Below are 12,118 nucleotides of genomic sequence, written 5' to 3'. Positions count from 1 at the left end.
TACAAAGCTTCAACAATTAGTGTCCTCAGTTCCCAAACGGTTATTGAGTGTTGTTAAAAGGAAAGGTGATGTAACACAGTGGTGAACATGCCCCTGTCCCTGCTTTTTCGGAACGTGTTGCAGACATCAATTCAAAACGAGTGAATATTTGCAAAAACAAAAACAAAAAACAATAAAGTTTATCAGTTTGAACATTAAATATCTTGTCTTTGTAGTGCATTTAATTGAATATATAGGTCGAAAAGGATTTGCAAATCATTGTATCCTGTTTTTATTTACGTTTTACACAACGTCCCAACTTCATTGGAATTGGGGTTTGTAGACGGGAGGTTGATCAGCTGGCCCTCTGGTGCGGCCATAACAACCTGTAGCTGAACATGCTCAAAACAATGGAGATGACAGTGGACTTCAGGAGGAGACCCTCAACACTGCCCCCCCACCACCACACTCACAGCACGGTGTCTATGGTGAAAACCTACAGATTTCTGGGTTTCACAATCTCCCAGGACCTAAGGTGGGCATCCAACAGAGACACAATCATCAAAAAGGCCCAGCAGAAGATGTACTTTTTCTGCCAGCTCAAAAAATTCAACCTGCCTCAGGAACTGCTGACTCAGTTCTACACTGCAATAACCCAGTCTGTCCTCTGCACATCAATCACTGTCTGGTTTGAATCAGCCACCAAACAGGACAGGGACAGATTATAACGTACAGTTAGGTCTGCAAAGAAAATCATTGGTACCAACCTGCCCTCCATTCAGGATTTATACACCTCCAGAGTCAGGAAACAGGCGGGCAACATCACTGCAGACCCATCACACCCTGGTCACAACCTGTTCCAACTCCTCCCGTCTGGTAGGCGCTACAGAGCACTGTACCCTAAAACAACCAGATATTTTAAAAAAAAGAGTTTATTTCCGCGGGCTGTCATTCAAATGAACGCTGAACACTGTCAATAAACCATTTTGTATATACTGTATTGACCATTGTATGTATACTGGTGTGCTCTGTCATGTCCATCTATATGTATAGTAACCTGCTAACATTTATTTCAGCATTTTTGATATATTCTCTGCACCATTGCACTTTATCATCTCTTATTTCACCTGTATAAGTCAAACCTTGTGTATATATTTGAAAATTGTTGTGTTGTAGTATTGTTATTCTATGTTAAGTACACAGAGAGAGAAATGAAACGGAGTCACATTCCATGTTTGTGCAAACCTACATGGCCAATAAACATGATTCTGATTCTGATTCAGACAATACAGACAGTGACTGTTTCTAAAGTGATGCATTATCAAAATTCACACAGGCACACTCCTTTCACCTCCCTACCCTCTGTATGCCAAATGACAAAATCCATGCAATATGCAGCAACAGAAAAGTATTCCTTTTTTTGTTTTGTTTTGGGGCATTTCGTTTTTTTCTTCAATGATCTGTAATTCTCCATTTGAGGAAGAAACTCTCCTTCTATGCTGGGTTGGGAGAATAATCTGTGAGTTAGTGTAGTACCCCTGGACAGAGTATGGCCTAAATATGTTGCTTAAGAGCACATTAACCAGTATGTCCACATGTGGGATTAAATGCTGCCCTTCTGTGTGGGAGGGTGACTTTATGAAACAGTGGCGCATCCTCTCTTCATGGCTGGTGGCGCTCCGTGTGTGTGTGTGTGTGTGTGTGTGTATGTGTGTGTGTGTGTGTGTGTGTGTGTGTGTGTGTGTGTGTGTGTGTGTGTGTGTGTGTGTGTGTGTGTACACACACACAAATGAATTTTATAGTAAAAAAACAATTTCATTCCAAGATAAACTGCGAACTAAAATGTAACATCAGCTGAGGGAGATGTTCCAGCTGATGCCTTTGATTCAATTGACACCACATGTATGCTGGAATGGTCTAGTTTGGTCTAGTTTGAGGACTGTTTGGGGCGGGTTTCAGGGGCTTTTGTGCTTTTTTCTTCTTCTTGACATCTGCCTGGATTATCCCCAGCCCCCTATAATAAAACGGCAGGAGCAGCAGCTCACACAACACAACACAACACAACACAACACAACACGAACACACGCTCCAAACAGCCAAGGGGGAAGATTTATTTCAAAAACAGCTCAGGACGGTTTCCCGAGATCACCGACAACTATGATCTTCTTGCTATCCTTGGGATTGCTACTGTCCTCTCCGCTCGTCGTTTGGGGAAGAAAAAACAAAGACGGGCAGCTGTCGTGCAGGCCGGTGACGGTGGACTTCTGCGTGGACGCGGGCTACAGCACGCCGCGCCCCGCCGGCCTCCGGGATCACGACCTGCGGCTCATGCGGCAAATCGTGATGACACACTGTTCCCCGGACATCGCCGCGTTTGCGTGCCGCGCGGTTGCACCGGAATGCGTCGCGGGGGCTGGGCGCGCCACTGGGCCGTGCCGCGCGCTCTGTGAGCGTGTGAAGCGCGACTGCGCGTCCGCCCTCGCGGAAAGACAACTGGGCTGGCCGGAAGCGGCCCGCTGTGATGTATTTCCGGACGACGACTGTTTCAGCGTAAGTAAAACATGATAATGTGCCGGCGGTGTGCGCCTTAAAGTGGTTTGCGATCCGCCAGTAAACCGAGAGAAGAAGCTGTCGGCAGGCGTTGAAAACATCTTCGGACTTGCGGCTTTTCATTTATTCTATCTCATTTTAGGCAGACAGCGTTTATTGAGCGACACGGCCCCCTTCTTCAACAAGTGTGCGAACGAACACTGACCGTAAATGACATTCTCCACTGCAGCATCCATCCAGCTGCTACCCCCAACGTCTCTGTAATAGACTTCTAATAATCTATTAGATATGGCTTTGCCCTTCTTGAAGAGAATTGAGCGGGGTTTTTTTGTTTTGCTTTTTTTGTTTTTTTACAAGTTGAGCATTACGATATGAAATATTAAAACAGAAATCCGGGATCTCCAATCTGTCCCTCCCTCCGGCTGCAAGAACTACAAACAATAAAAGGTCGTGTGCCGCTAAACTCGACGGTAGATACTTCCCGCCCTTGTAAAACTGGCATCCTCAGACCGAAGCTAACAGGCAATCGAACGTATTGTAACGTGCATGGATAAGTAGACACGTTGGTCCTTGACTAACAGGTGAGACCCTTTAGTCGACTGGTTAACGTTGTCGCTTGCGGAGTGGGAGACATGGGTTTGCGTCCCGGCTGTGCCGACTGTCTCCCAGATTGCTCCCTGAATTCTCGCTACATTGGTGTTAGAAGTGGGACGGTGAAACTGAGGTTATCGGAAGCGCGTGCGCCCAGAGCCGTGAGGGAACTGATATGCTTCCCGAAGGAGGGGGGTAGTGTAACGTGCATGGATAAGTAGACACGTTGGTCCTTGATTAACGGATTGGAGCCCTTAGTTGACTGGTTACCAATATCTTACGGAGTGGGAAATACGGGTTCGCGTCCCGGCTGTGACGATGGTTTCCGGACTGCCCCCTGATTTTGCTAGGTGCTGTTCAACTGTAATGTACGATTGTAGAATTGCTAGACTGTCTGACAAAAGTATCGTAATATCATCATCACATTTAATTCATGCCCGAGTAGGAACACGTTTACTGTTGCACCATTGTTCGCCCTACCCGGTCAACATTTCAACAGCGGACTATGGAGAGGGTCTCCAGCTATGATAAAGTAGCCAAATGGATAAAATAATATATTAATGGGTAAAACTCCCAGATTTCAGCTTTGCCGGCACATAGTACTTTAACAAAAAACACAATACAGTTAAAAATCACTAGAACTCCCGTTAAACCCACAGACATTAATATCCTGACATTTCTAGGCGTAGCACAGAACAATGTGGAACACAGTCTTTGGCTCAGTCCCAATGTCCACACTTACAGACTTGGACACGCGTTCCCGCTACATCTGTGAGGGTTCAGGGCTGTCGTGCTGTCAAATCGTCGTGTGTTGGCGTCAATAGCTTGTATGGCGGCAGCGATAGTGTTAGGCGGCAGCTCCTCAGAACATTCTCTCACTTGACTCTACATCCAGCAGCATTCTCGACAAAGCATCAGCGTTACTGTTCTCCCTCCCAGGTCTGTACTTAATCGTAAAGTGGAAATGAGTGAACTCAGCAACCCACCTGAAAGTGATCGCGTTCAGTTTTGCAGTCGACAGAATGTAGGTGAGCGGGTTGTTATCACTGTACACAGTAAAAGTTGGAGCATAGTACAGATAATCACGGAACTTGTCAATGATTGCCAATTTTAAAGCCATGAATTCTACCTTGCCTGCATGGAGATCATAGTGTAATCGGTTATTTTCTTGCCCGGTGCGGGATTCGATACGAGGTGTACTGCACCACAAGGCGACATCGCTAACCGCTCAGCTAAAGGGTCAGACCCGTTAGTTAGGGGCTAACGTGTCTTATTAGTAGTTTACAATAGTTCTTTTCGGCTGCCATTTATGTGCGAGAGCCATAAGCAATGACTCTAAGCTTGCCATCTTGTTTTTGATATAGTACTGCTCCCAAGCCGTGGTGTGAAGCATCAGTGTGTACAAGGAATGGCTGAGTGAATTCAGGGAGGCCCAACACTGGTGGATGGAGCAAACAGTCAATCAGATGTTCAAGTACCTGTTGGTGCTGGTCTGTCCAAATGATCGGCTTGTGTGAGGGCACCACATGGCATTTGCTCACTTTCTTTAACTGTGTTTTTGGTTTCCTGTTGTTGTCAGGAGCGCCATCCGAGTCAGCTTTCGTGAGTTCATATGTACTGCCTATAGTAGATGAGTAGACCCATAATTTTTCCGAATAGGCCCACAGGCTGAGGTCTGATGTCTTCTAGTGAGCTTCAAAATCGGCTGGATCAACTCTACTGCCCTCTGCAGAGACTATTCTGCCCAGATAGCGGACCTCGGGTTTGAATAGATCACACTTACTTGGCTTGAGTTTGATGCAATATTTTCTGAGGTGTTGTAGCACTTTCTGTACATCTTTCACATGGTTGTTGGAGGTTCGACTGAAGACTAGTGACATCCAGATAAGGAATGCGGATGTTGTCCCGAAGCCCTTCCAAGCATTCCTCCATACAACATTGGAAGGCCGCAGGGGCATTCATGAGGCCGAATGGGATGTGAATCCACTCATAAAGCCCCCATGGTGTAACAAAAGCTGTCAGTGGTCTGCTTTTTTCTGACATGAATCCCTAGTGGTAAGCTTTCCCCTGGTCTAGGAGAGAAAACCAGGGCTTACCACCTAGAGTGTCCACGATGTCTTGGAACTGGGGGATAGGCTGCTGGTCCGGATGGGTCTTGCTGTTCAGGTCTCTGTAATCTATTGCACAACCAAAGGGTGCCATCTTTTTTTTCTAATGCGCACAACAGGAGTATGAGAAGTTTGACTTTCTGACCCAGCCCTGTCCTATTAGGTCGTGGAGGTAACCCTTCATTTCCTGGTACAGGGGACCAGGCACTGATCTGTATGTGCGTTTGACTGGTTCAGTGTCTTTGAGGGAGATGGTCATATGCAGCTTTTCAATACAGCCAATATCATCGTCCGACTTTGAGAAGGACTGACACTGTTGCCTAAGCATCTGTTTCACTACCTGTCTCTGATCCTCACCAAGGTGACTTAAATCTACAGGTGGATCCCACTGTTCACATATATTACCTGTGGATTTCATGCTGGTGTGACTCACCAGAATGAAACTCACAGACTATAAACATCCCAGCAGTGCCTACAAAATGTTGTACCTCTGAAGAGGGGGAAGACAGGCATGAGTAACCGATCTCAGGTTAGCTGATTAAGGTTACTTTGCAGATCACTGATGGTATGATAGTTTGTCTTTTGACAACGATTTTTAACCATGAGGAATATGAGTTTTTACTGGGTTTTAAGCCATTTCAAATCATGAATCCACTGTGGCAGACCATTAGTGTGTTACCATTTTAACTTGTCACAAGTGCATGAGGGTTCTCGCAGACATTTTGAGCCCTTTATAAAAGACTTTGCCTGAGGGAATTGCCCACCGTTCATAGCGTTTTGACGTTAAACACAGAGCTACCAGGGGAAGCCCGAAAGCATTCAAAAAACTAAACAAACAAGCATGGAAGGACAAATGGGTGTTGAGCCTGGCAATTTGGGTGCGCTGATATGCCTAAATCTACAAAGAAACACCACATTAACATGGATATAAGATCCATCCATCCATTATCCAAACTGCTTATCCTGCTCTCAGGGTCACGGGATGCTGGAGCCTATCCCAGCAGTCACTGGGCGGCAGGCGGAGAGACACCCTGGACAGGCCGCCGGTCCATCACAGGGCCGACACACACATAGGGACAATTTAGTATGGCCGATTCACCTTACCTACATGTCTTTGGACTGTGGGAGGAAACCCACGGAGCACCCGGAGGAAACCCATGCAGACACGGGGAGAACATGCAAACTCCACACAGAGGACAACTTGGGACGACCCCCAAGTTTGGACTGCCCCCTAGGACCTTCTTGCTGTGAGGCGACAATGCTAACCACTGCGCCACTGTGCCACACAGATATGAGATGGTACATAAAAACATATGAAATCAGGAATGCAAGCATATGCTATATTACACACCTAGTTTATTCCTGAACAGTTTCTTTTATTTATGTATTTTGCTTAATGATGCTGTTTTGATAAAAATTAGTAAATTTATTATTTGACAATTATCTCTCATCCAACTCTGTAAGGCAAGAGCCCACAAGACGTTCAAATCATGAAGTCAGTCCCTTAAGTACCTTGGCCGTGAAGAAAGTAAAAAACTAATAATGAAATTTTTTATTTTACGTTTTTACCCACAATAGTACCAAACATGTTTTGGCGTCGTCACAGTAATTTGATATGTCGTAAAGTTCTGTCCCATTCCTATTTATACCATTTCGAGCCTGTGCAGCTGGGAATGGGCGATACCACTGATTTTCTTTTCGATCCAATACCAAGTAATACCAAGGCTAGTATACCGATACCAATACTTTAATGTCTTCTTGTGTACATAAAAGCAGTAAATATTTGTGATTTTTAGAGTGAAAATAGGTAAATGCAGACACCAAAATGTTATATCTGAAAGCCTTTGCAATAGTATTAAAGGTAGAACGAATAGGATTCTCCTACAACTCAATGTATAGACTCATACAGAAATAATCCCTCTCAATCATCACTTATGACCCAGTAGACGTGTGTGGCAGTGTCTGTATCTGCAGAGACCCTGTCCTCTGTATTTACGTATTTTGCTGTGTACGGGACGTTTCTGGGCGTTTACCTTTGGGCAGCGGGACTCTATAAAAACGTAGTGACCAGGTGCCAGATCAAAACCTTAATCACACATCCAAGAGGAAGCTGCAACAATGGCGGACACAGTACAGAAATGAGACAAATATAGTGGGGTGAACACTAAGTGGACAAAGCTCATTCCAAACTGAGAGTGAATTCGGAGGGGGGCATTGGGATTGGACATTTGTATGCACTCATTCATTTTTTCATTAATCTATCCAGGACTTTGAGATGCCATGAAAATTCCCAGATGAGGGGTTGTTCGCTACATGTTTGGCTAGCTTGCTGGCTATGTGCTGTCAGCTCTTGTGATTAGCTTCGAGGGTTTGTTTACAATAGTCTTTTGCTGCTCTAAAGACAAAGCCCACTTGATCTACACTAACTTGGAAACCGTGACATACTGAACAGCAAATGGTTAATTTTACGTCGTCATTTTCCATCAAACTGTTGTTTCCAGGATGGCAAAAATGTTTTTCTTGTCTTCACTTTGCATCATTCGTCCATGTTCTACTACTACTATTTTCGGCTGCTCTCATTAGGGGTCACCACAGTGGATCATCCATTTCCATTTCTTCCTGTCCTCTGCATCTTCCTCTGTCACTCTGCCCTTATTCTTAAAAATTGGTACCAGTATGTTTCTTCTCCCTTCCTCAGGCATCCTCTCACTTTCCAAGATTGTGTTGAACAATCTAGTTAGAAACTCCACTGCCATTGGGTGTGTAAGAAGTGGGGTTGTTGTGAAGCGTCTAGTGTGTTGGTGTAGTGTTCTGTGCCTGTCATGTCTCACTCTCAACCTTCACCGTTGGCTAGCAGAAATGCGAACAAGAGAGCTGAGCGTGTAAGTCTCTCCCTGCCAGTACATAGCCTCTCCAACAGCAAGCCCTATGTAGTGCCTCCTCATGGCGACACATGGTAACTGGGTACACCTTGACCCTGGCTGATCTACAAGGGACTCGGAGGAGGTCTGGCCCCTGGACGTGCAGTACGCAGGCCCACCGGTGTGTGGATATTCCCTGATGCCCACGAACCAGCCCCCAGCTATGGGTTAAATAGTGCCACTGGTAACCTCGGGGGAGGAATAGGCTACAGGAGTAAACCCCTACACAAAATCAACATCTGCAGTGCTGTTGTTTTTTGTTTTTCTTGCCCTTCTGTGTCTGTTTAATTCGGAGAGTACTGCAGGCATCGTGTGTGGCTGCTGCTTCTCCCTCTCGTAGCCCCCGCCCATCCACCCCTGTATGTCTGTGTCATGTTTATCTGTTGTCTTGTTTCACCCAGTTTATTGTAAAGCAACTTTGAGTGTTAGAAAAGCACTATATAAGATTGATTTATTATTATTACTGTTAGTGTTTTTCCCAGACCATGAGCTCACAATATATCCAAATCAACAAAGGAAAGGCTTCACCAAAAGAAGTTCAATGTTTTGGAATGGCCCAGCCAGAGCCCAGACCTGAAACCAATAGAAAATCTGTGGGGTGACCTGAAGAGGGTTGCTTGTGCACAAGAGATGCCCTTGAAATTTGATGGATATGCAAGGTTTTTGCAAAGAAGGGTGGGATTATATTACCAAATCAAGATGTGCTGAACTGATAGACTCTTACCCAAAAAGACTGAGTGCTGTAATGAAATTAAAAAAAAAAAAGCTCCAACAAAGTATTAGTTTAGGGGTGTGCACACTTATGCAACCACGTTATTCCAAGTTTTGTGTTTTTATTTTATTTCCTGAAAATGTTTTGTTTTTCACTTTATTTTTATGGGTTGCAATTTTACATTAAGGGAGTACAAAGTTGACATGATTTATCTTGGTATTTTTTTACATCAGAAAAACCTGCCATTTTAACAGGGATGTGTAGACTTTATATAGCCACTGTGCATAATAAGATAATCATTGTTTTTGATTATTTGTGGAACATTTTGTGGTAATTGTGTTTTATCATGGAAAAGGGTTAGTGGTGATCATTTTGCATTTAAGTTATCAGCAAAGTAATCAATGCCTGTGGTCTCCTTTTTCTTCTTTGATTTCACAATTCTATGGTGATACAGGGATTGGAGGTTAGGGAAAGTCATCATGGATGAATGTTTCATCTCAGTGCTGAAAATGTATACACAAAGATAAATGGATAATTTTCAAACTCATTGATCTCTTCTCACGCAGGGTCTGGGAAGCTCTCCTCCAACCCCCGCTGGGACATGTCAGCCGATCACTATTCCCCTTTGTTCGGACCTGCCTTACAAAGAAACGGTCATGCCCAGTCTATTGGGCCACAGAACTCAGGAAGATGCCGGTTTAGAAGTCCATCAGTTTTACCCGCTCGTCAAAGTGGAATGTTCCCCTCAGCTGAGGCCTTTCCTGTGCTCCGTGTACGCTCCTGAGTGTGTGTCAGGGAGAGCACGCCCGGTCTGCAAAGTGCTTTGTGAGCAGTCTCGGATGGGCTGTCAGAGTCTCATGGAGAAATTTGGCTTCACTTGGCCGCAGCAATTGAACTGTGAAGCATTCACAACAGAGTCATGTGAACATGTAAGTTCATGTCTGAGAGCAGTGAGATTACAAACAACAGTTCTCATCATTAAAGAACACAGGTGGGGAGGGGGGAGTGCTCCAATCCACTTGATGTTACGGCACTTATGAAACTGTTACTTGTACAGACCAAAAAGACATCACTTAAGACTTAATCATTAGTACATATTGTAATGACCTACTTTTCACTCTCACAGATGATAACACCGTTTCTGAATTAGCCGTGGAACTTCGGCATGTTTATTTCGCTCCATGCATAATGTGCACATAATCCGACTGACTCTCGTCTACCTTCCCGCTCCCATGGCTGCTCTGTTTACTATCCCATAACTCCCTGTGTCCTTAAAGGTGTATTCCCCTAATACTGAACATCACACATATATATTCAAGGAAATGTTAGTGGCTTATGTTTAGGAAAATAGTGACTAGTGTTGAATCTGTGGAACACTGGAAATGCCACAATAACTAAATTAACTGTGGCAATATAAGGAAAAAAATTATTTGAAATTATATTAATAAATAGATGAACAAATTTAATATTTTCACTTTTATTGGTTCATTTATTCCCCTCTGCATTGCCTGGTGGGCACAAATTGTCAATCAGCTTGTTTTGGTCCACTTATCACTCCAACTCTTCACTTCCAAATGTAATCTTTTCAGCTTTTCACGGTGTTCAATTCTGAGTCACACAAAGTCATATTTCTATACAGACTTCCTAAACATATTTTCAAATGGTGTTTTTGTGCTTTTGATTTATATTTCTAGTTTAACTTGACACAGTCTGAGGTGAGCAGTACTGGGGGGATGTGCCAGCCCATCACAATCCCAATGTGTGAGGGAATTTCCTACAACCAAACCGTAATGCCAAATGTCCTGGGACACAAGAGTCAAACAGAAGTTGCCACCAAGCTGTCTTTTTGGGACTCGCTGGTGAAATTGGTCTGCTCTGTGGATATCCGCTTCTTCCTGTGCTCGGTGTACGCCCCCCAGTGTGTGGGAGGGGAAATGCTGTGGCCCTGCAAGTCCCTGTGTGAGAGAGTCAAACAGGGCTGTGAGAGTTTAATGAGGAATTTTGGCTACTCATGGCCAAACGAGCTGAGCTGCGACTCTTTTCCAGAGGAGAAGTGCATAGAGGTGAGTCAGCAAACCTTTCTGAGGTGTAACGAGTTGGTGAAAATACGATTTACAGGTAGGAAATGCAATGCAAAGTCAATTCACTGCGTTATCCTCCAAAATGCCATAACAGGCAAAAATGTAAGTCAGAGGGAATAAGTGAACCTTCATTGATGTGTGATGTTCTTACATAAACCACATGTGTATCAGTTCCACTCCCATCAACTGGTTTTAAGAAAAATAATCTCTATGCTCGATAGTGACTGATAATATTCAAGATAAAAGTGGAAAAGGTTTGACAAGACCTAATGAAAAAAATTCTACTGCCTTTATATGTTTATTTAACCGCTTTAATTGGTAACTGCCAATTCAAACGAGTGTGAAAACTTATTTCTGCAATATCTAGGCTGTTTTTGTTATCTCAGTACAACATTTGTTATTCAAAGTTTGTTATTCAAGTTTTCCATTTACACCGATCAGCCAAAACATTAAGACCACTGACAGGTAAGTGAATAACATTGGTTATCTCATTACAGTTGGATCTGTCAAGGGGTGGACTATATTAGACAGAAACTGAACAGTCAGTTCTTGAAGTTGATGTGTTGGGAGCAGAAAAATGGGTAAGCGTAAGGATCTGACTGACTTTGACAAGGGCCAAATTGTGATAGCTACACGACTGGGTCAGAGCATCTCCAAAACGGCAGGTCTTGTGAGGTGTTGTTGGTAGGCAGTGGTCAGTACCCACCAAAAGTGGTCCAAGGAAGGCCAACCGGTGAACTGGCGATAGGGTCATGGGCACCCAAGGCTCATTGATGTACATGGGGAGCGGAGGCTAGCCCGTCTGGTCCGATCCCACAGGAGAGCTATTGTAGTTCAAATTTCTGAAAAAGTGAATGCTGGCTATGATAGACAGGTGTCAGAACACACAGTGCATCGCACCTTGCTGTGTATGGGGGCTGCGTAGCCGCAGACCGGTCAGAGTGCCTATGATATTCCCTGTCCACCGCTGAAAGCACCTACAATGGGCATGTTGAGTGTATGAACTGGACCATAGAGCAATGGAAGAAGGTGGCCTTGTCTGATCTACTACTACTACTACTACTACTACTATTACTACTACTACTACTACTTTCAGCTGCTCCCATTAGGGGTCGCCACAGCGGATCATCCATTTCCATTTCTTCCTGTCCTCTGCATCTTCCTCTGTCACACCAG

At 44.3% G+C, this 12,118-nt stretch overlaps 1 protein-coding gene across 1 annotated transcript in view; it reads left to right on the top strand.

Annotated features, from left to right (window-relative positions):
* Positions 1-2,028: 2,028 nt before the first annotated feature.
* Positions 2,029-12,118, top strand: part of LOC130117990 (uncharacterized) — a 33,247-nt gene continuing 23,157 nt past the window's right edge. The window contains exons 1-3 of the mRNA XM_056286279.1: positions 2,029-2,529; positions 9,428-9,790; positions 10,556-10,924. Of these exons, the coding sequence (XP_056142254.1) occupies positions 2,137-2,529; positions 9,428-9,790; positions 10,556-10,924 (1,125 nt within the window). The 5' untranslated portion in view covers positions 2,029-2,136. The remainder of the gene's footprint in view (positions 2,530-9,427; positions 9,791-10,555; positions 10,925-12,118) is intronic.

This window comes from Lampris incognitus, chromosome 9 (genome assembly GCF_029633865.1).
Source record: "Lampris incognitus isolate fLamInc1 chromosome 9, fLamInc1.hap2, whole genome shotgun sequence".
Lineage (NCBI taxonomy): Eukaryota > Metazoa > Chordata > Actinopteri > Lampriformes > Lampridae > Lampris > Lampris incognitus.
The sequence above is the reverse complement of the archived record's forward strand: the minus strand, read 5'-3'. Positions and strand labels throughout refer to the sequence as shown.